Consider the following 23,556-nt stretch of genomic DNA (forward strand, 5'->3'; position numbering starts at 1 on the left):
TTTTGGGAATTGGGAAAGCCTCTGTGGGGTTTGGGGGTTGGGAAAGCCTCTGTGGGGTTTGGGAATTGGGAAAGGTTCTGTGGGATTTGGGGTTTGGAAAGGTTCTGTGGGATTTTGGAAAGGTTCTGTGGGATTTTGGAGGATGGGAAAGGAGTTAGAGTGTTGCGCTGTGTGGTTCCAACTATTAAAGGACTATTCTGTGGTCAAAATTATTTTTTTTAAATCAGTAGAAAAGATGAAATCCATCCCATAAACATCACAATTTTGGTTTAGCTTGATTGTCTCAAAAAAAAAAAAAACCAAAAAAAAAAAAAAAACCAAACCCCAAAAAGCAAAGGCCAGGCAGGGTTTGGATCTTGGAGAGGTGGAGCAGTCAGCAAATCCCAAATCCTCACCCCGAAGCTGATTTTCCTGCAGCCTCAGCTGGGGCAGAAATGTGAACACAGCAGGGAAAACTCCAGAGGGATTTTGATGTGTTTGGGATTTGGGGATTTTGATGTGTTTGGGGTTTGGGGATTTTGATGTGTTTGGGGTTTGGGGGTTTTGATGTGTTTGGGATTTGGGAATTTTTATGTATTTGGAATTTGGGGATTTGATGTGTTTGGGATTCGGGGATTTTGATGGGTTTGGGATGTGGGGATTTTGATGGGTTTGGGATTTGGGGATTTGGATGTGTTTGGGATTTGGGAATTTGGATGGGTTTGGAATTCGGGGATTTTGATGGGTTTGGAATTCGGGGATTTTGATGGGTTTGGGATGTGGGGATTTGCATGAGTTTGCTCTGGAGGCTCTGGCAGTTTTGAAGCTCTGTGAGTTTATGGGAAAGCCAGGCAGGGGGGGCTGTTCCTCCTGAGCTCTTCCCACCCCATCCTCGTTTTCCCGTTTTCCCCGCAGAGATGCCGGCGCTGATGGCTCTGAGGAAGAGAGCTCAGGGGGAGAAGCCCCTGGCCGGGGCCAAGATCGTGGGCTGCACTCACATCACAGCACAGACAGCGGTGAGAGCCCAGCCCCAAACCCAAATGGGGCATTTCCACTGCTCAGCCCTAAACTGACCCCAAATGGGCCATTCCCACTGCTCATCCCCTAAACTGACCCCACACAGGCCATTCCCACTGCTCATCCCCTAAACTGACCCCACAGGCCATTCCCACTGCTCATCCCCTAAACTGACCCCAAATGGGGCATTCCCACTGCTCATCCCCTAAACTGACCCCACACAGGCCATTCCCACTGCTCATCCCCTAAACTGACCCCAAACAGGCCATTCCCACTGCTCATCCCCTAAACTGACCCCACACAGGCCATTCCCACTGCTCATCCCCTAAACTGACCCCAAACGGGGCATTCCCACTGCTCATCCCCTAAACTGACCCCAAATGGGCCATTCCCACTGCTCATCCCTAAACTGACCCCAAATGGCCATTCCCACTGCTCATCCCTAAACTGACCCACAAGGGCCATTCCCACTGCTCATCCCCTAAACTGACCCCACACAGGCCATTCCCACTGCTCATCCCCTAAACTGACCCCAAATGGGCCATTTCCACTGCTCATCCCCTAAACTGACCCCAAATGGGGCATTCCCACTGCTCATCCCCTAAACTGACCCCACACAGGCCATTCCCACTGCTCATCCCCTAAACTGACCCCAAATGGGCCATTCCCACTGCTCATCCCTAAACTGACCCCAAACGGGCCATTCCCGTGGTGTTTGTGCAAACACACCCGGGTTCTGCTGATTTCCCTGTTGTGTGTGCAAACACACCCGGCTTTGCTGATTCTCTGGTGTGTGTGCAAACACACCCGGTTGTGCTGATTTCCCTGTGTGTGTACAAACACACCCGGGCTGTGCTGATTTCCGTGTGTGTGTACAAACACACCCGGGCTGTGCTGATTTCCCTGGTGTGTGTGCAAACACACCCGGGCTGTGCTGATTTCCCTCTGTGTGTACAAACACACCCGGGCTGTGCTGATTTCCCTGGTGTTTGTGCAAACACACCCGGGCTGTGCTGATTTCCCTGCTGTTTGTGCAAACACACCCGGGCTGTGCTGATTTCCCTCTGTGTGTGCAAACACACCCGGGCTGTGCTGATTGCCCTGGTGTGTGTGCAAACACACCCGGGTTGTGCTGATTTCCCTGTGTGTGTTTGTACAAACACACCCGGGCTGTGCTGATTTCCCTGGTGTGTGTGCAAACACACCCGGGCTGTGCTGATTTCCCTGTGTGTGTGTGCAAACACACCCGGGCTGTGCTGATTTCCCTGGTGTTTGTGCAAACACACCCGGGCTGTGCTGATTTCCCTGGTGTGTGTACAAACACACCCGGGTTGTGCTGATTTCCCTGGTGTTTGTGCAAACACACCCATTTTTTGCTGATTTCCCTGGTGTTTTTGCAGGTGCTGATGGAGACGCTGGGAGCGCTGGGAGCTCAGTGCCGCTGGGCCGCCTGCAACATCTACTCCACCCTCAACGAGGTGGCCGCTGCCCTGGCCGAGAGCGGTACGGACCGCGCTCCACTCCTGCCCCTGTCTTCCCTGCTTCTTCCTTCCCTGCCCCTGCATTCCCTGCTCCTGCATTCCCTGCTCCTGCATTCCCTGCATTCCCTGCTCCTGCATTCCCTGCCCCTCCATTCCCTGCTCCTGCCTTCACGGGGAATTCCTGCATTTACAGGGAATTCCTCCTGGCCATTGTAGGGAATTCCTCCTGCATTTATAGGAATTCCTCCTGGGATTTATGGGGAATTCCTCCTGGGATTTATGGGGAATTTATAGGGAATTCCTCCTGGGATTTATAGGGAATTCCTCCTGGGTTTTATGGGCAATTCCTCCTGGGATTTATGGGGAATTCCTCCTGGGTTTTATGGGGAATTTCTACTGGGTTTTACAGGGAATTCCTCCTGCATTTATAGGGAATTTCTACTGGGACCTATAGGGAATTCCTCCTGGGTTTTATAAGGAGTTCCTCCTGGGATTTATAGGGAATTTTTCTGGGTTTTATAGGGAATAATTGGATTTTTTAGGGAATTCCTTCTGGGATTTATAGGGAATTCCTCCTGCATTTATAGGAATTCCTCCTGGGATTTATGGGGAATTCCTCCTGGGATTTATGGGGAATTCCTCCTGCATTTATAGGGAAATTCTACTGGGATTTATATGGAATTCCTCCTGGGTTTTATAGGGAGTTCCTCCTGGGATTTATAGGGAATTTTTACTGGGTTTTGTAGGGAATTATTGGATTTTGTAGGGAATTCCTTCTGGGATTTATAGGGAATTCCTCCTGCATTTTGTAGAAAATTCATGGATTTTATAGGGAATTCGTTCTGCATATTCCAGGTAATTCCTGCTGCATTTTATAAGGAACTCATCCTGCATTTTATAGGGAATTCCTTCTGCATTTTATCGGGATTTTCCATGGGATTTTATAGAGAATTGTTGGAGTTTATAGGGAATTCCTCCTGCATTCTATAAGGAATTCCTTCTTCATCTTACAGGCAATTCCTCCTGTGTTTTATAGGGAATCCCTCCTGCATTTTCTAGGGAATTTTTGCTGCCCTGTTGTTTTTAGCTCATTTATCACCCTTTGGAGTTTTTTTTTTCTCTGCATTCTCTTCAGTTTAGAATAAACCTACAGCAAAAATCCCCCCTTTCCAAAGCTCTGGAACTCTTGGAATATTTTTTTTCCTGGACTTACCCAGGTAAAACCCCTGGATTTATCCAGGTAAAATCTTTGGTCTTGCCCGGGTAAAATCCTTGGTAAAAATGTCATTTGTGAGCTGAAGCTGGAAGTTGTTTTGCTCAGAGAAACAAAGCTAATTTGGGTTTGAATTTTATAATTTGGGGCATAACTCAGGTGAAAGAGAGAATTTGGGGGAAATGTGATTCACAGAGCAGAAACTGAGCCTGTGGGGTTACCTGGGAAATAAATCCTGGGTGTGTCCTGGGCCTTTGCCTGACTAAATCCAGGGCTTTTCCCTAAAACCAGGATTTTACCACAGGGTTTAACCTGGATCTGGCCAGGGATTTTACATGGAAAAAGACCAAGGATTTTACCTGGATAAGTCCAGGGATTTTACCTGGGTAAGTCCAGGGATTTTACCTGGATAAGACCAGAGGTTTTACTCAGGTAAATGCAAGGGTTTTACCTGGATAAATCCAGGAATTTTACCTGGATCATGACAGGGATTTTACCTGGGCAAAACCTGGAATTTTACATGGAAAAGACCCAAGAGTTTCACCTGGATAAGACAAGGGGTTTTACTTGGGTAAATCCAAGGGTTTAACCTGGGTAAGGCCAGGGATTTTACCTGGGCAGGTCCAGGGGTTTAATGTGGATAAATCCAGGGATTTTACCTGGATAGATCCAGGGTTTCTACCTGGGTCATGCCAAGGATTTTGCCTGGATACAGTCAGGGATTTTACCTGGGTAAGACCAAGGGTTTTACCTGGATAAAGCCAGAGATTTTACCTGGGCAGGTCCAGAGATTTTACCTGGATAAGCCCAAGGGTTTTACCTGGATAAATCCAGGAATTTTACCTGGATCATGACAGGGATTTTACCTGGGCAAAACCTGGGATTTTACATGGAAAAGACATGGGGTTTTACTTGGGTAAATCCAGGGGTTTTACCTGGGTAATGCCAAGGATTTTACCTGGATAGATCCAGGGGTTTTACTTGGATAAATCATGGGGTTTTGCCTGGGTAAGACCCAGGGTTTTACCTGGATAAAGCCAGAGATTTTACCTGGACAGGTCCAGGGGTTTTACCTGGATAATTCCAGGGGTTTTACCTGGATAATTCCAGGGGTTTTACCTGGATAAATCCAGGGGTTTTACCTGGATAATTCCAGGGATTTTACCTGGATAGATCCAGGGGTTTTACCTGGATAATTCCAGGGACTTTACCTGGATAAGCCCAGGGGTTTTACCTGGATAATTCCAGGGGTTTTACCTGGGTAAGCCCAAGGATTATGTCTGGTTAAAGTCAGGGAATTCACCTGGCTGAAGCCCCCGGTTTGACCCCATCGTGGGTCTTGCTGGCTGAAGCTGAGTAATGATAGAATCTGTTCAATTAACACATGAATTAATCAATCAGTGCCCACGAGCTGATTCCCAGGGGATTTTCCTGCCTTAACCCCTGTCCCTCCCTGGCCAGGGTTCCCAGTGTTTGCCTGGAAGGGCGAATCCGAGGACGATTTCTGGTGGTGCATCGACCGCTGCGTCAACGTCGAGGGCTGGCAGCCCAACATGGTGAGTTGGGAAACACCTGGAAAACCCCACTTGGAAAAATCCCACCTGGAGAGGGAAGGGAAGGGCACCTGAACTCTGCTGGATCTCACCAGGCGAGGTTTGGTTTCAGTGCTTCCAAAAGCAGCTGTGTTAATGCTGGTTTTTGGGGTTTTTAATTTGATTTCAGAGCATTTTGCTGCAGTGTAAGCTGCTAAAAATGGCTCCAAAACAGTATTTTTTGAAAAGTTTTTTTTTCACCCTTTTCACCCTTAAATTCTCACCTTTGGCTGAGGTGATTTTAGGGAACAAAGCCCAGATTTTTCCGTGATTTCCACACTTTAAACCGCACAAACCTCAGGGACCCAACTCCCTTTTTATCCTGCCCTTGTTTCCAGGGAAAACAGGAACCTGGAACTGGGTGAGCAGAATAATTTCAGCTGTCAGATGTGCTGTTTTCATCACATTTCCCCAAGGATTCTGAGCCCTGGCGCTCCTGATCTAAATATGGGAAGTGATCAAAGGTGCAAACGTGGATCTGAGTTGGGATTTTGCCAATATTGGCTCGTTTGAGGTGGGATTTTTGTCCCTTCCAGTCGCTGTCACCTTTAAAAAGAACCAGGAATGTCAAAAAAATCCACCCCCGAGGTATCAGACTGAGTCTAGACCTGAGAGCAGCTTTGTTCTGCTCTTTGAGGAGCCATTTCCCATCCAAAATGTCACTTCTGGAGCAAGTCAGAGTCCCAGAAAATGCAGAATTTGCTTTCCCAGGATCTCTCCATTCTGGGACTGTTGTCAGAGCTGCTCCTGGAGCATGGAAATGGTGGAGGCAGCACCAGGATCTTGGAGCTGTTCCCAGAGGTTTTGCTGGATTTTGTAGATCCGTGGTTTCGGAGATAAGAAATGATTATAAATGGTTTTAGAGATGAGAAATAGGATGCTGGGTGAGGAACAGGATGGGAGAAGGATCTTAAAGACATGGAATTATGGAATGGTTTGGGTTCCACAGGAACACCTCCCACTGTCCCAGGCTGCTCCAGCCCCAGTGTCCAGCCTGGCCCTGGACATTCCAGGGGTCTGGGGCAGCCCCAGCTGCTCTGGGAATTCTGTGCCACCCTCAATTTGCCCATCATTGCTCCCTGCTCCTTGGACATGGGGCCAGTTCGTGGCCATTCCATTCTGGGAATCCTTCATGGGAGGCTCTGGGAGTTCTGACCTTCAGGGGTTCAGAAAAGGGATTTTTCCTGGAAAATACGGAATCTGCGAGGTTTCCTTCATGGGATTTTCTGCTGGAGAAAACATTGGATGGAAGGGCTGAGGGAGGGGGTTGGTGACCTGGAGAGGAGCTCCAGAGCTGCCAAGGCTGTTTTTCTCTAGGAAAAATTATTTCCATCTCAAATAAAGTGGTTTTTTTCTCCTGCCCCCCCAAAAAAACCCCAAACCTGCTTGGAAGAACAGAAATGAGGCCAACCCAGCAAAAAGCTGGGAAAACTGCAGGAGTGTGGGATGGGCTGTTGGATGTTGGGGTGCCACACCAAGGTGACCTCCCAGCCCCTCCAGGGATCTCCTCTCTGGGGTTTCCATGGCCTGCTCCCCCGGGAAAGGGGAACCTGCCCAGGGCTGGATTCTCTCTTGGAAGAGGATTAAACATTAAACAGGGATTAATCAATGAAGAGTCCTGGGAGGCAGGGAATTCCCGATTCTGAATTCCACATTCCTCCCTGGCTGGCCCAGCAGAGCTCCCAGTTCCACTTAACCCTTCCCAGCCCGTGGATGGGACACGGAGCCGGGGATGGATTCCCTGGGGACAGGCTGTGCTCCCAGGAGCTCCGGAGGAGCGGCTGCTCCCGGCGCTCACCACATGGAAATTCCAGCAATTCCGGCATTCTGGAAAAGGTGGGAACAGAACAGGGCGTTCCCAAGGAGCTCTGTGTCCCTGGGTGCCAGCGTGGTGGCTCCACAAAGCCACCAGCAGAGCTGGGCAGTGTCACCTCCGTGCCAGGAGAGGGAGAGTTCCCTTTTCCTGGGAAGGCTCCGGAGGGTCCCCGCCCAGCTCCAGCTGCGGCAGACGGGCGGGGACGCTTCCACCCAGGGTGGGAATCCTGGGACACCCAGAATTCCCAAATCCCTGCAGGCCATGGCCTTCAGCTCCTGCCTGCTCTGGGATGGAGATGCCTCAGGGCAGGGCCCCTTTCCTGGCCTGTGAGAGCCGGGAATCCCTGAGCCCTCCCTGGTGTCCATGGAAGGGATGGAGCAGCCTCTGGCCTGGGGATGATGGTGGTGATGATGATGGTGATTGATGATGATGATGATGATTGATGATGATGGTGATTGATGATGATGATGAAGTGAGAAATCTTGGAGGAGGAGAAGGAGGATGAGGAGGACAATGATGCAGTGAAAAGCCTTTGACATCAGTGCATGGAATATGCAAGGGTGAGGATGATGAGGAGGAGGATGATGCCATCAGAATTCCTTGTGTTGGAGTAGGGAACATGCAAAGAAAAGGATGAAGATGATGGTGGAGATGAAGTCAGAAGTCTTTAACCTCAGTGTAAGGAATATGGAAAGAGGAGAAGGAGGAGGAGGAAGAGGAGGAGGATGCAGTGAGAAATCTTTGACTTTGGTGTAGGGAATGTGCAAAGAGTGGGATGAGGATGAGGATGATGATGGTGATGATGCAGTGAAAAGTGTTTGACTTCAGTGTGTGGAATGTGCAAGGACGAGGATGAAGGTGATGAAGTGAGAAGTCTTTGATCTCAGTATATGGAATATGAAAAGAGAAGAAGGAGGAGGATGCAGTGAGAAATGTTTGACTTTGGTGTAGGGAATGTGCAAAGAGTGGGATGAGGATGAGGATGATGATGGTGATGATGCAGTGAAAAGTCTTTGACATCAGTGTGTGGAATGTGCAAGGATGAGGATGATGATGATGGTGATGATGATGGTGACTCTGAGGCTGATGGTGGCCGTGTTGCTGTCACCCTGTGCAGCCCCTGGCCCCTTCCCCTGCCCTGGGTGACCTCTGCTCCCTGGTTTCCCTGGAATCCAGCAGGGTTCTCACACTTGGTTTTTTTTCCTTTTCTTGGACCTTTCCTTCCTCAGGGGACCCCTCTGGGCCCAGCACCTCCCCTGGGTGCCACTCCAGGTGTTTCCATACACATAAGACTGGCCAAGCTCCTGGAGCTCCCTTTTCCCTGGAACTCTGAGATTTCTGGGACTGAGTTGTTTCCCTGCCTGCCCTTCCCAAGGCAGTTTGCCAGAGTTTTCCTCTCCTCAGCCATCAGTGTTTATTCCAGCAGTGACTCTGTGCTGTTTGCATTCCAGATCCTGGATGATGGGGGAGATCTCACCCACTGGATCTACAAGAAATACCCCAACATGTTCAAGAAGATCAAGGGCATCGTGGAGGAGAGCGTCACGGGGGTGCACAGGTGTGGGACACGGCCTCCAGCACTGGGCTCTGCTCTTCCCCAGGCCTGGCTTTGCTTGGGAACTGCTTTGGTCTGAGCAGGACACCTGGAGCTGCTCTGGGCTCCCAGCAGCAGCAGCAGCAGCAGCAGCAGCCCCTCCTGTGGGTGGGAGGGGAGGCTCTCACCTGCTGTGGAGGAGGAAGCCAAGAGCCCAGCCCTGCCCTAAATCCCTGGGAAGAAAGGAGATTTGGGAAGAGGAGCTGAGTTGTTTTTGGGGAAGGGAGAATCAGAGGGATGAGTGAGTGAAACCCCTCAGTCCCTGGCAGGAGCAGAGCTGGGGTGGGAGTGGCTCTGGGGGTTGGGAGGTGTGACAGGAGCTTTTCCATGGAATTCATCCTGTCACAGATGCCAGGGAGCAGGGAACTGAGGAGAGCAGCTCTGTTTGCTGAGCTCTTGCAGGGGGAGAGGCTTGGCTGCAGCTCTGAGCTGGATCAGAGCTTGGCCAGAGGTTCAGGCAGCTCCTGGAACAGGGAAATGAAATGTGTGAAACAGGGAAGTGGCTCCAGCCCTGCTCCAGTGGGGTCAGGAGAAGGACTGGTGATATTTTTAGGATCTGAAATCCCAGTGTGGGAAGAAGAGATTTCCAAAGGGAGATTCTCCTTCCCAAGGGCTGGAGCAGGACCAGGATTTTCAGACTCTTGAAAGAAGAGGCACAGTGAGGTGTTTAAATTCATATTTAGTGACATTCCTGCGATGGGGAGCTTAGTCTGTGCCCAGAGCTGAGAGCAGGGGGATGCTGGAGAAGGGAAGGCTCCAGGGAGAGCTTCCAGCACATTCCAGGGCCTGAAAGGGGCTTCAGGAGAGCTGCAGAGGGACTGGGGACAAGGCCTGCAGGGACAGCACCCAGGGAATGGCTCCCAGTGCCAGAGGGCAGGCATGGATGGGATCTGGGCAATGAGGAATTCCTGCCTGGGCTGGAACTGCCAGAGCAGCTGGGGCTGCCCCTGCACCCCTGCAGTGTCCCAGGCCAGGCTGGACAGTGGGACAGTGTCCAGTGCCACCGCCATGGCCAGGATGATCTTTAGGGCCCTTTCCATCCCAGCCCCTGAGTCAGGGCTGGATCCCCTGGATGAGCCCTGGCTCTGTCCCGTGCCAGGCTGTACCAGCTCTCCAAGGCGGGGAAGCTCTGCGTGCCCGCCATGAACGTCAACGACTCAGTCACCAAGCAGAAGTTTGACAACCTCTACTGCTGCCGGGAGTCCATCCTGGATGGGTGAGGGGGATCCCATGGGAATGGGGAGGGATTCCCCTGGGAATGGGGAGGGATTCCCACGGAGAATGGGGAGGAATTCCCACGGAGAATGGGGAGGGATTCCCATGGGGAATGGGGAGGAATCCCCATGGGGAACGGGGAGGAATTCCTACGGGGAATGGGGAGGGATCCCCATGGGGGAATGGGAAGAATTCCCACAGGGAATAGGAAGGAATCCCCAGAGGGAATGGGAAGGAATCCCCAGAGGGAATGGGAAGGAATCCCCAGAGGGAATGGGAAGGAATCCCCAGAGGGAATGGGAAGGAATTCCCACAGGGAATGGGAAGGAATTCCCACAGGGAATGGGAAGGAATTCCCACAGGGAATGGGAAGGAATTCCCACAGGGAATGGGAAGGAATTCCCATGGGGAACAGGGAGGAATCCCCACAGGGAACAGGAAGGAATCCCCACAGGGAACAGGGAGGAATCCCCACAGGGAATGGGAAGGAATTCCCACAGGGAATGGGAAGGAATTCCCACAGGGAATGGGAAGAATTCCCACAGGGCTCTGCTCTGCTGCCATTTGGATCATCTCAGCTCAATTCGTGTGTCAGAGGAGAATAAAATCCTTCCCTACCTCTGGTGCACCTCAGAATTCCTGTCCTGTCCCTCTCCCCTTTGGATAAAATCTGCCTGTGTCCCATGTGTGTCCCTCTGTCCCTTGGCTCTCTCCAGCCCTGTATTCCCATTCTTTTCATGGAATTGGGTGTCCATGTCCCTGCAGCCCCAAATTCCCTCACGGCCGAGTGAGGCTGGGACAGGTTTTGTCCTTGTTGTGACATCATTTGTGGCACAACCCACGAGCAATCCATGAATTTGGGATGTGCAGCAGCCCCTTCCAAGGAACAGGGAATGGGAATAATGGAAATATGGGAACAGAATTCCCAGAGCAGCTGGGGCTGCCCCTGCATCCCTGGCAGTGCCCAAGGCCAGGCTGGACACTGGGGCTGGGAGCATCTGGCACAGGGGAAGGTGTCCCTGGGATGGGATGGGATGGGATGGGATGGGATGGGATGGGATGGGATGGGATGGGATGGGATGGGATGGGATTTAAGGTCCTTTCTGACCCAAAAAGTCCAGGGATTCCATGCAAACACCTTGGGGGTAAATTGGGATTTGCCTGGTGCAGGAATTGCAGACGGGGTCAGGGCAGATGGGAGCTGCGGTGCCTCAGAGCTGCTGTGGGTTTTAGTTGCATTTCCCTGGAAAAGGGAGGAATTTCACCTTCCCTGCACTGCTAACCTATTTACTCCAGAGCTAAAAATAGCCTGGAATGTAGGACAGGCTCAGGGAGGGAGCAGAAGGAAACCAGAGGAAGGAGGAGCTTCATTTGGGAAAAGCTCTGGGGGTCTGGCAAGGAGTTCCCACTCCCCTGCTGCTCCTGGGGCTCCTCCCTGGGGGGCACTTGGGGTTGACAAGAAAAATTCAGATTTAAGGATTTTTGGGGAGGATTTTCAATATTTTGGGAGTGTCAGAACAAAGGGTAAATGAATAAAAATCAACCAAAACAAAAGGGCTCCACACCCCAATTCCATCCTCTTTGTTGGAAGAACAAAAGAACCCCCATCCTTCCAAAAGAAGGGAATTTTTAGGTGCTTTTGGGGTTTTCTCTTCCCCTGGAATTTCAGGGATGCAGGATCCAGCTGGGGATCCATCCTTGGAGCAGCTCCTAGTGCTGGGCTGCAATTCTGACCTTTAATTGGTTTTTTTTTCCCTTTTTCCTCAGCCTGAAGAGGACAACAGACATGATGTTTGGGGGGAAGCAGGTGGTGGTTTGTGGCTATGGGGAGGTAAGGGGCTCCATTTCCCCAATTTTCCCCCTTTTCCCACCGGGAATTCCATGTCTAAATCCTCAGCACAGCTTCCTCCACCCTCAGGTCTTTGCTCTGCACCTGCAGCTCCCTCCAAACCTCAGGAGTTTGCCAAAAACTGAAAGTTTTCTTCATTTCTTTATTATTAAAGAGATGCCAAAGCTGAGTCATTTAAAAAAATATATCAAATATTCTGCATATTGGCATACCCACCTATTGATACAGCACATATTTCTGTAATTTTAATATTGTATTTAATCTGATTTTACTAAAATCAGAGGTTCTGCAGATGTTCTGGGCATTCCAGTGTGGTCAAGAGAGAATTAATCTTGATTTCTCCCTTCACCCACCCTCTCTCCACATGGGAATATTCCTCTTTTCCCAGTTTTTCTCAGGACCAGTTCACACCAGTTGCAGTGGGTGCTCTACTGGATGTTTTTCATGTCCAAGCAGCTGGAATGGGTCCATTTTTCCTGCTGTAATCCCATTTTTGGGAACATTTTAACCTGGATTCCCTGCCCTGCCTGTGCTGGGCAAAGGTTAAAGCTCGTTAACCCTCCGAGGTTAATTACCCCCAAAGCTTCCTGAGTGCAGCAGAGGCTGCAGGAGGCTCTGGAACTTCCCCTGGCATCTCTTGGGGTGTTTGGGGGAGAATGATCCCGGGAGCAGAGCCAGTGGGTTGGCAGTGCTGTGTTCCCTGTGCCAGGCTGTGCCAGGCTGTGCCAGGCTGTGCCAGGCTGTGCCAGGCTGTGCCAGGAGCGGGGTTTGCTGAGCTGTGTCCCTGTTGCAGGTGGGGAAGGGCTGCTGTGCTGCCCTCAAGGCCATGGGCTCCATCGTCTACGTCACCGAGATCGACCCCATCTGCGCCCTGCAGGCCTGGTAGGGCTGCACCCCCCCATCATCATCATCATCATCCTCATCATCCTCATCCTCCTCCCCGAGAGCCCTGCCCTGCGGGCTCCTGCAGCCCAGCTCTGCCCTGGGGCCTGGCAGAACGCTGCTCCTGGCTATCCCATCCCTGGAAAGGGCCCTGCCATAAAACATCTCCAGTTTATCCCATCTGCCCTAAAACATCTCCTGGTTTATCCCATCTGCCCTAAAACATCTCCAGTTTATCCCATCTGCCCTAAAACATCTCCTGGTTTATCCCATCTGCCCTAAAACATCTCCTGGTTATCCCATCGGCCCTAAAACATCTCCAGTTTATCCCATCTGCCCTAAAACATCTCCAGTTTATCCCATCTGCCCTAAAACATCTCCAGTTTATCCCATCTGCCCTAAAACATCTCCAGTTTATCCCATCTGCCCTAAAACATCTCCAGTTTATCCCTCGCCCTAAACATCTCCAGTTTATCCCATCTGCCCTAAAACATCTCCAGTTTATCCCATCTGCCCTAAAACATCTCCAGTTTATCCCATCTGCCCTAAAACATCTCCAGTTTATCCCATCTGCCCTAAAACATCTCCTGGTTATCCCATCTGCCCTAAAACTCTCCTGGTTATCCCAGCTGCCCTAAACATCTCCTGGTTATCCCTCGGCCCTAAAACATCTCCTGGTTTATCCATCTGCCCTAAAACATCTCAGTTAGTCCCACTGCCCTAAACATCTCCAGTTTATCCCATCCCAGGAACGGCCCTGCCTAAACATCTCCTGGTTATCCCATCAGCCCTAAAACATCTCCTGGTTTATCCCATCCCAGGAAAAGGACCCTGCCCTAAAATGTCTCCTGGTTTATGCCATCTACCCTAAAGCATCTCCCAGTTTATCCCATCCCATGGAACAGGCCCTGCCCTAAAACATCTCCAGTTTATCCCATCTGCCCTAAAACATCTCCAGTTTATCCCATCTGCCCTAAAACATCTCCTGGTTATCCCATCTGCCCTAAAGCATCTCCCAGTTTACCCCATCCCATGGAACAGGCCCTGCCCTAAAACATCTCCCAGTTTACCCCATCCCACAGCAGCCAGGAGTTTGGGATGTGGCTTGCAGGGATTTTGGGAATGAGCTGCTCCCTGGCTCTCCCAGGGCTGTGCCCCCACCCCACCCTGGGGGTGTCTGGGGTCCTGTGACCCCCCAGCCCCTCAGCAGGCACAGCTGGGTTTGGATCCTCCTGTGGGATCCCAAAAACACCCAGAGCCCTCCATAACCCTCAGCCTGCCCCTCACCAGGTTGTGGTCAGGAACTAACGAGTTCTAATTAGCAGAGCTGACGAACTTTTGGGCTGCTCTGTGCCCTTCATCCATCCTCAGCTGGGAATGTGCAGCGATCCCTTCCCTGCCCCTGCAGCAGCAGCAGCAGCAGCACGTGGCCCCTCTCAGGAGGAGCTTGCAGTGGGGAGAAGCTCAGGAAATGGGGACAAACAGCAGAAAAAAATGACTTTTTTTTTTTTTTTTTTTTTTTTTTTTTTTTTTTAGTAGCTACAATTTTGCAGTTTGTGAGAGGCACAGGAAGGAGCTCTGGGGAGGATTGTCACCAAATCCCAAAAAAGCCCAGGCTGCCCTTGTTATCCCTGAGCTCACCTTGCTGGGGAGGGCAGGGCAGGCCTGCTGGGCCCAGCACCCCGAGGGTTCTGCAGGTGCCTAAATCAGGATTTTGGGGTGGTGAGAGGCACCCACAGCTCTGGGGTGTTTTTTAGGATGCTCTAAATCCATCCCAACCTGGATTCTGAGCAGATCCAAGCTCCTGGATGTTCCCTGCAGGAGGAGCAGCTCTAAAAATCCCATCAGGGTGGAGAATTGAGGTTTGCAGATGAGAAGGCCTTGACAGGACACGGGAAAGCCCCAAAATCCCTTCTCACTTCTCCTCACAAATGTCCCAACCCCTCCAGGATGACCCCAGAAATTCCCAGTGGCTCATCAGGGGATTAAGACTGGGATCTGGGGTCACTTTGTGCCTGTTTTCCCTCTCAGCATGGACGGTTTCCGGCTGGTGAAGCTCAATGAAGTCATCAGACAGGTGGACATCGTCATCACCTGCACAGGTACGGGGCCAGAGGGTGGGAGAGGGGAGCCAGCCCCCCAAAAAGGGCCCCATGGGGAGCCACACCCCAGCCTGGGCCTGAGGGAAAGCCCAGGGGATTGACAGGGCTGTGGTGCTGGCAGGGAACAAGAACGTGGTGACCAGGGAACATCTGGACAGGATGAAGAACAGCTGCATTGTCTGCAACATGGGCCACTCCAACACCGAGATCGACGTGGTGAGCGCGGCCAGCGGGGCCGGGGGCACAGCCTGGGGGGGATGGGGTCTGCACTCAGGGGGCTTTGAGGAGACTGTTTTACAGCCTGCTGCTGTGGGGTGATGGGGTTTGGGGTGCTGCTGCTGTGGGGTTACAGTGCTGTGGGGTGGTGGTGCCTTTGGGCAGTGGGGTTTGGGGTGCTGGTGCTCTGAGTGACTGTTTTGGGGTGCTGGTGTTTTGGGGTGGTGATGGTTTGGGGTGCTGGTGCTCTGAGTGACTGCTTTGGGGTGCTGGTGTTTTGGGGTCCTATCATTCACTAGGAGCTGTCATTTAAATCTCATTTTACGCGTTCATGTTTTTTTATCTTGACATTTTTGGTTTTTCTGTTAAACAATTAAACCCCATATCCCTACATTATCCAAACCACTTGCCATCAATCCATCTTCAATTAACTCTCCTCCATATTTCCTAGTGTTAAAAACAACAATCAGTCATCATCCCACAATCACCCCAAAACAAATTACAAAACCAACCCTTCCCCCCACCCCAGAAAAACCAAACAAAGCCATAAATCCTGATCATAAAACATCAATTAACCATTCCCCAAATTTTCAACGTTCTTTTAGCTTACAAAAGATATTGAGGGAAATGGGAATTTGGGATAATGATGGTTTGGGGTTACAGGGCTTTAGGGTCATGGTGCTTTGGGGCAACTCTTTTAGGGTCAGAGTGCTTTGGGCTGACAGTGCTTTAGGGTGATGATGTTTAGAGGTGATGGTGCTTTGGGGTTACAGTGTTTTAGGATGATTGTTCTTTTGGGCAATGTTGCTTAGGATAATGGTGCTTTGGGGCAGCTCTTTTAGGGTCAGAGTGCTTGGGCTGTTTAGGCTGATGGTGCTTTAGGGGCTTTTGAGTGAGTGCTTTGGGCTGAGTGCTTTGGTGATGGTTGGTGCTTGCTTTGGGGTGTGGTGCTTGGTGATTGTTGGGGTGGTGCTTTGGTGCTTTGGGGTCGGTGTGCTTTGGCTTTTTGGGGCGTGTGCTTTGGTGCTTTGGGGTGATGGTGCTTTGGGGCGGTGCTTTGGGGTGATGGTGCTTTGAGTGACCCTTTTTGGGGTGGGGGTGCTTTGAGTGACCCTTTTTGGGGCGATGGTGAGTCCTCCTGACCAGCTCTTGGACAGCCATGGTTTGATGTGCTGAGCTCATAGGGGCAGTTCAGGCCATGAATCCCCGAGGTGTCGCTGCTCTGGGGCTGGGCTGGGATCCCAGGGCACAGTCCCAGGGCACGGGCAGAGGCTGCTGCCCCGTTCCCACCCTTGGCTGAGCTCCTGGGGCTCTCTGGTGCTGCTGTGACGTTTGCTGTGTTCCAGGCCAGCCTGCGCACACCTGAGCTCACCTGGGAGCGGGTCAGGTCCCAGGTGGATCACGTCATCTGGCCCGATGGCAAGAGGATCGTGCTGCTGGCAGAGGTGGGAGCAGCAGCTGCAGCTCAGGGTCCCTGAGCACCTGGGGTTTGGCTCAGGGAATTGGGGAATCCCAGAATGGTTTAGGTTGGAAAACACCTCTGAGTCCATCAAGGCCATCCATTCCCAGCCCTGCCAAGGCCACCACTGACCACGTCCCCAGGTGCCACATCCACAGGGCTTTAAATCCTCCAGGGATGGGGACTCCCCCCCTGCCCTGGGCAGCCCATTCCAATGCCTGACCACCTTTTCCATGGAGGAATTGTCCCTAAAATCCAATCCAAACCTCCCCTGGCCCAGCCTGAGGCCGTTCCCTCTGCTCCTGTCCCTGTTCCCTGGAGCACAGCCCGACCCCCCTGGCTGTCCCCTCCTGGCAGGGACTTGTGCAGAGCCACAAGGTCCCCCTGAGTTCCTGGGATGAAGAAAAGCTCCCCTGTTTTAATTCACCCCTCTCCAGGATATCTCCCACAGGGAGATTTCCACTCCCTAAGGGCAGCCACGCCTCGGGGCTCGGTGCAGGTGACAGGGCAGGGACACACTGCTGCGGTGGCTCCTGTCCCTCCTGTGGGGTCACAGCCGGGTTTGGAGCCCCGTTAACAGCCAGGTTCTGCTCCCCAGGGCCGCCTGCTGAACCTGAGCTGCTCCACCGTGCCCACCTTCGTCCTGTCCATCACGGCCACCACCCAGGTGAGGGGGGCTCGGGCTGGCCCGGGGCAGGCCCTGCTCTGAGGGACAGCAGCCCCTGACCCCGGTGTCCTCTCCGCAGGCCCTGGCCCTGATCGAGCTCTACAACGCTCCCGAGGGCCGCTACAAGCAGGACGTGTACTTGCTGCCTAAGAAAATGGGTAACAATGTTCCCACTGCCTTCTGCTCATGGGGGCTGGCCTGGGAGGGGCCAGGCTGGGTCCCTGTCACAGCTGGGAGGTGCCCTGGGCCAGGCTGGGTCCCTGTCACAGCTGGGAGGTGCCCTGGGCCAGGCTGGGTCCCTGTCACAGCTGGGAGGTGCCCTGGGCCAGGCTGGGTCACTGTCACAGCTGGGAGGTGCCACTGGGCCAGGCTGGGCACTGTCACAGCTGGGAGGTGCCCTGGGCCAGGCTGGGCACTGTCACAGCTGGGAGGTGCCCTGGGCCAGGCTGGGTCCCTGTCACAGCTGGGAGGTGCCCTGGGCCAGGCTGGGTCACTGTCACAGCTGGGAGGTGCCCTGGGCCAGGCTGGTCCCTGTCACAGCTGGGAGGTGCCCTGGGCCAGGCTGGGTCCCTGTCACAGCTGGGAGGTGCCCTGGGCCAGGCTGGGCACTGTCACAGCTGGGAGGTGCCACTGGGCCAGGCTGGGTCCCTGTCACAGCTGGGAGGTGCCACTGGGCCAGGCTGGGCACTGTCACAGCTGGGAGGTGCCACTGGGCCAGGCTGGGCCCTGTCACAGCTGGGAGGTGCCCTGGGCCAGGCTGGGTCCCTGTCACAGCTGGGAGGTGGCCTTGGGCCAGGCTGGGCACTGTCACAGCTGGGAGGTGCCACTGGGCCAGGCTGGGCACTGTCACAGCTGGGAGGTGCCACTGGGCCAGGCTGGGTCCCTGTCACAGCTGGGAGGTGCCCTGGGCCAGGCTGGGCACTGTCACAGCTGGGAGGTGCCACTGGGCCAGGCTGGGCACTGTCACAGCTGGGAGGTGCCACTGGGCCAGGCTGGGTCCCTGTCACAGCTGGGAGGTGCCCTGGGCCAGGCTGGGCACTGTCACAGCTGGGAGGAGCCCTGGGCCAGCTCAGGGGCTTCCAGCAGCTCCTTCCCCTGTCCCTGTGCTCCTGCTGCTCTCCTGTCCCAGCTGTGCAGAGCAGGGGGTGCCTCCCAGTGCAGGGGGTGTCCTGTGGGGCCTCTGCCAGGGATGGGGCCTCATCCCTGCCAGCTGTGCCCCCTCCTGGGCACAAGGCCACCCTGGGCACACCTGGGGCAGGATGGGCTTTTTGGTGGGAATGGGGATTTTTGGGGCAGGGCTGGCTTATCCTGATCACCACCCAGAGATGCCAGCTGGGTTGTGCCTCGGCCCGGGGCACTCGCTGTGGCCTCCCTTCCCTGTTGTGACCAGGCCTGGCCTCCTTCCCCTCCCCCAGACGAGTACGTGGCCAGCCTGCACCTGCCCACCTTCGACGCGCACCTGACGGAGCTGACGGACGAGCAGGCCAAGTACCTGGGGCTCAACAAGAACGGACCCTTCAAACCCAACTACTACAGGTGCCCTCCAGCCCTGTCCCCTCCCACTGCCCTGCCAGCCCTCTGCTCCTCCCTGTTCCCTCCTGGTGCCCTCCCAGCCCTCTGCTCCTCCCTGTCCCCTCCCGGTGCCCTGCCAGCCCTCTGCTCCTCCCTGTCCCCTCCTAGCCCTGTCCCCTCCTGGTGCCTTCCCAGCCCTCTGCTTCTCCCGGTGCCCTCCCCTCCCCGTCCCCTCCTGTGCCCTGCCAGCCCTCTGCTCCTCCCTCTGCTCCTCCCTGTCCCCTCCCCGTCCCCTCCCTGTCCCCTGCCAGCCCTCTGCTCCTGCCACCTGGGGTTTAACCCCCCATCCCCTGAGCCGATTCCAAGGGCTCTGTGCTCAGTCCCGGCACAGGCAGCAGGAAGGGGATGGAGCACTTGGAGCCGTGACAGCAGCTCTTGGCAGGACAGGAGCCCTTTGTGCGTGGCAGCAGCTGTCACCCAGACGTGGCAGATGCCAGCGCGATGCCACCGGCTCGGTGGCAGGTTTATTTTTAAAGTTTGACGGAGGATGAGGTGGCACAGAGCGGCCCCGGGGCTGCTCCCACGGGCTCAGCTCCACGGCTCCTTCCTGAGCTCAGGCTGGGCAGATCCCCAAAATTATAACAATTTTCAGTAGGAGCCCTGGATCGCTTCCCTTTCCATATTTTTTAGCCAGCACTGCCATGAATTTCCATTGTGAAAATGAAATGGCTTTGCACAAAAATGGATCTGCTTGGGAGGGTGAAGCCCAGATCCTTTTCCTGCAGGAAAAGGGATTTTCTTGGCAGGCAGAGAGCACCAGAACACTCCCAGTTTGGGAATTACTGGGTTTTCCCAGATCCTGAGCCCTTTTCTTTGCAAACTCCTGGTGCTTCCCTGTGGTTGTGCAGGAATTCCCTCTGGTTCAGTTCTCTGTGCCTGGTTTGGGTGTCTGGCATGGCCCAGCCTTGTGGGGAGCGAGGTTTGTCCTGGAGAGGTTGGGATCCATTTGGGGTCTCAGGGAATTCCCTGCCCCGAGGGGGAGCCACGACCCCTCCAACTTCAGCAGCAAGGACTGAGTCCCTTCCTCAGCCATTTCTGTCCTCGGCCTCTCCCCCTCCCAAAATCCTCCGTGGTGGTGCCGGGGCAGCTTCTCCTCCCTTCCCCGCCCTCCAAGCCCCGTTTCTCCTCCTCCTCCAGGTACTGAGTTCCTGCCGCCCGTACCGGAGAACCGCGAGGAGCTGCACCAAGCCCCCGAGTCTTTCTCAACTACTGTACAGGATGAAACCGCGCAAGCTTCCCACGCTAGAGCCGGGCTTGCTGCCGTAGTCGACAGTGTGTTTTAGGTTATTTATTTATTAAATTAGAATACTGTTCATGTGGCCTCTGCCACTGGTGTTCGTCCTGCCGCGGGACTGGGAGACGCTGGATTTTCTTTCCGTTCCTTTCATTTTTCTCTTTGGGTTCGTTCTTTTTCGGGGCTGGGAGGACGGGGAAGGCGAGGAGGAAGCTGCTGGAATCGAGCCGTGGAATAGTCCCTTATCCCTGCTCACCCCCCGCTCGGCGGGACCCGGCCTGGAATCGCTTTTGGTTTCCTCCACTCCCCAGCGCTTCTCCGGCGGCGCCGGATCCCGGCAGCCGGGGAATCTCCGGCGCTTTGACAACAGAGCCAAGATCCTCCTTGGCTCCAGGCTCTGCCGCCCGGCCGGGAGCCGCCTCGGGAATCTGGCTGGAGAAGCCTCTCCGTGTGTCCTGGAAGTGCCCGGGGCCGTGCCCAGCCGGGGAACCTCGCCTTAGCACTGCCCGGAGCTGTGCCCACGGGTCAGCGCCGGCCCGGGGAGAGCCCCGAGCGCGGAGGAGCCGGCGCCGCTCCCCTGGCCACAGCCCCGCGGCGTTTTCCTGCTGCTGTCGTTCCGAGTGCCAACCTCTGGATCAACCAAAGTCGTGTTCCCGGCGGGCCCGGGGCGGCCGCGCCCGCCCGCGCTGCTGGAAGGGCCTCGCCCACCGATGCTGCTGCCGCGCCCGGCGGCTCCTGCCGCGCCAAGCAGAGCTCGCCGGCCGCCCGGCTGGGAGGACCCAGGTCCTTCTCCAGCTGAATTTCAGTCCTCATTGGAAACCTTCGGAGTTTTATTTTCTGGTCATATTTGTATGAATCTGGAATTCCCCTTTGGAACGTGTGAGACGTCCGCCGGAGTGACCCCCGCGGATTCTGTGCCAGGGGAGAGTTCAGATCCCTGAAACCCTTCGGTCACCTCGACCTGTCAGAGCTGATGGAGAATAAATTTGCCAGAGTTCTCTGTTTTATCCTGGGATGTCCCAGCTGAGTACAGGACAGCGTGACCCTTAGCAAGGTGACTTCCCAAGAGTCAGAGCGGAGCCACTTCTGTCCCTCACGTGGAGAACGTGACCCTTCTGAAATGAACCTGCCCAGCCCCGTGAGCACAGAAGCCTCTGTCCTCCCTGTCCTCCCTGCTGGTTCCCGAGCCTCTCATCGGCTGCTGATCCATGTTTTGTCCTCCTGGGCTTCTTTGCCATCATGGAGAACATTTTGTGGCAGCTCATTCACGCACAAGGAAGGGAAAACAGAGGAATTACAGCCTCAAGTTCTTCCCACAGCTCCCAGGAGATTTGGAGGCAGGTTGGCCACAAGTCGCTCATCTCCAGAGCAAACGTTCCCGTGTGCCAGCTGATTCCAAGTTTCTCTTTGAAATTTCTCAAAATCAGGAAGGAAAACCTTGAGAAGAGCTTGAGGAAACCTTGGAGAGACCTTGGGAAGGCGTCAGGGCTTTGTGAAGGCCTTGAGGAGACCTGCAGGCCTTGAGAAGCTTCCAGTAGACTGATGGCTAACCACAGACTTGAAATGATCTCTGCTCGTTCGTTTTACCCAGATCCTGAGATTTTTTGGGAAGAATCCCCCGAGCTGTTTGAAACATCCCACCCAGGTCTTTCTTCCCGAGCTGGATCCTGCTCTGTGTCAGGCCCTGCTGTTTTCTGGGAGCGTGGGAGCTGCTCTTGGCCCAGGTGAGACGTGGCCGTGGGGTCCCTGGGGCAGAGCAGCTTTGGGAAGAAGAGGAATCCCATCCCAACCCAAGCACAGCCACTTCCCCCTGGAAAAGCCCCTTTTGGAAAAGCCCCTTTCATGCCTACCCCTCCCATCCCCAGAGCCGCGTCCCGCCCCCGCCCCGTGCCTGCTCTGCACAGCCCCAGATCCCTTCGTGCCCACTTTTAACCCCCTTTTATCTTCCAGGTAGATAGGAAGGGAAAAAAATATATATATTAATACTGAAATCCCAACTGGCTTTTCCCACCTCGATTTTTAAAGCTCTTCTCCATGTTCTGCTTCTCCTGTAAAAGCTTTTTGGCTCGCTTGGCTTTTTTCCTAATCAACCTGGAATCATATCTTATGATCATCTCTAAATTAAACGTGTAATGGGCTTTGGTTTCTTTCTTTTTTTTTTTTTTTAATGTAACACATTTTTCAAGACTTAGGAAAAAGGAGATTTTAGGTAACACCAGCAAAATCGCATAAAGGAAATTAATTCTGTTCTGAACTTTAGAGATAATAATGAGACAAAACTCGTCATCAGCAGTGAGGAAACGAAAACGTCACAACCGTAACATTTCAGAAGGATGTTTTAAATATTAATGTCTGAGTGATTGTATTAGATCAGCAATAAAGACTCTGTAATCTCAAAACTCAAATAAAACATTGGAAAATTCAGCTCTCCCGAGCATCCCTGGGGTCAGGGCGGGGTTTTGGGGCGGGGGGGGACAAGGAGGGGTCGGGGTATGGTGGTGGGATGGGAAGTTGTCCCCAGAGCCGGAGCCTTGAGCTCCTGCTGCTTCCAGACAATTCCAGCTGGGGAAGCGGCTCCGGGGCCGCGTCCTTGGGACAGCCAGGGCGGTTTGGGCTGGGGTGTCCTTGGGAAGCGGGGCGGGAACGAGCCCGGTCCCGTTATCTCCTCCAGAACCATCCCGTTATCTGCTCCGCTCCCGCCTGCCGGAGCCGCACACGCTGCCGCGGCAGCCAAGGAAATTCCGCCCCAAACCCTCGGGGTTTCCAGCCTTCCAGAGGCTCGGAAGGGATGTGGAACATGAGGGACACCGAGATGGGGCACCCGGTACCTCCCCGGCCACAAATCTGCACAGTCACCCCAACACCAACCTCCCCCCTTTACTGGGTTGGGAATGGAAACCGCGCTCCAGGGCTCCGGGACGGCGGGGTTTGGACAGCCCGGCTGGCCGGGTGCTCCTGGGGGTGCCTCGGGGTCGGGAACCTTCGGCCCTGCCTGTGACCCCTGGCCCCTCCATGGCCACCCCTCATTACCCCACGGACACCTCTGACACCACGGGCTCCCGCCCTGCTGCCCCGGTTCAGCGCTCCAGGGACACCCCAGAGCCCCCACGGCAGCAGTCTGTACTGCCAGCGCTCCAAGGACGCCCTACAAATCCTCCTTCCCCAGCATTCCATCCTCCCAGCACCCCAGGGACATCCTATAAACCCCTTCCCCAGCATTCCATCCTCCCAGCACCCCAGGGACCCCCCATAACTCCCCAGCATTCCCTGTTCCCACCGCCCCAGGGACCCCCCCATAACTCCCCAGCATTCCCTGTTCCCACCGCCCCAGGGACCCCCCATAACTCCCCAGCATTCCCTGTTCCCACCGCCCCAGGGACCCCCCATAACTCCCCAGCATTCCCTGTTCCCACTGCCCCAGGGACCACCCATAACTCCCCAGCATTCCCTGTTCCCACTGCCCCAGGGACCCCCCATAACTCCCCAGCATTCCCTGTTCCCACTGCCCCAGGGACCCCCCATAACTCCCCAGCATTCCCTGTTCCCACTGCCCCAGGGACCCCCCATAACTCCCCAGCATTCCCTGTTCCCAGCCCCCCCATCCCGAGCGACCCCCAGGTTCCCCCCTACTCCCTCCGCCGTTACCTCGGGCCCCGCCCCACCCCGCT

The 23,556-nt window shown here is 54.4% G+C and overlaps 1 protein-coding gene and 1 long non-coding RNA gene across 5 annotated transcripts; both read left to right on the forward strand.

Annotated features, from left to right (window-relative positions):
• The first annotated feature begins 665 nt into the window (after positions 1–665).
• AHCYL2 (adenosylhomocysteinase like 2) lies at positions 666–22,312 on the forward strand. Of its 2 annotated transcripts, none has more exons than XM_050984176.1 (14): positions 666–995; positions 2,397–2,499; positions 5,152–5,246; positions 8,550–8,656; positions 9,792–9,908; positions 11,675–11,738; positions 12,550–12,638; positions 14,670–14,740; positions 14,862–14,956; positions 16,303–16,401; positions 17,014–17,082; positions 17,162–17,319; positions 17,437–17,552; positions 17,592–18,491. In XM_050984176.1, the coding sequence occupies exons 1-14, from the start codon at positions 897–899 to the stop codon at positions 18,392–18,394; spliced, it is 2,085 nt and encodes a 694-aa protein (XP_050840133.1). In that variant the 5' UTR covers positions 666–896; the 3' UTR covers positions 18,395–18,491. The 2 variants fall into 2 exon arrangements, with proteins under 2 accessions (XP_050840133.1, XP_050840134.1); XM_050984177.1 differs by lacking the exons at positions 17,437–17,552; positions 17,592–18,491 and adding exons at positions 18,498–18,618; positions 19,792–22,312 and having other exon boundaries at positions 709–995; positions 17,162–17,240.
• Positions 12,649–14,148, forward strand: LOC127060536 (uncharacterized). Of its 3 annotated transcripts, none has more exons than XR_007779720.1 (3): positions 12,649–12,931; positions 13,109–13,228; positions 13,567–14,148. It is a non-coding gene; the product is annotated as an uncharacterized LOC127060536 (long non-coding RNA). The 3 variants fall into 3 exon arrangements; XR_007779714.1 differs by having other exon boundaries at positions 13,139–13,228; XR_007779729.1 differs by having other exon boundaries at positions 13,139–13,228; positions 13,597–14,148.
• Positions 22,313–23,556: the final 1,244 nt, after the last annotated feature.

The sequence above is a fragment of the Serinus canaria genome, chromosome 1A (genome assembly GCF_022539315.1).
Source record: "Serinus canaria isolate serCan28SL12 chromosome 1A, serCan2020, whole genome shotgun sequence".
Lineage (NCBI taxonomy): Eukaryota > Metazoa > Chordata > Aves > Passeriformes > Fringillidae > Serinus > Serinus canaria.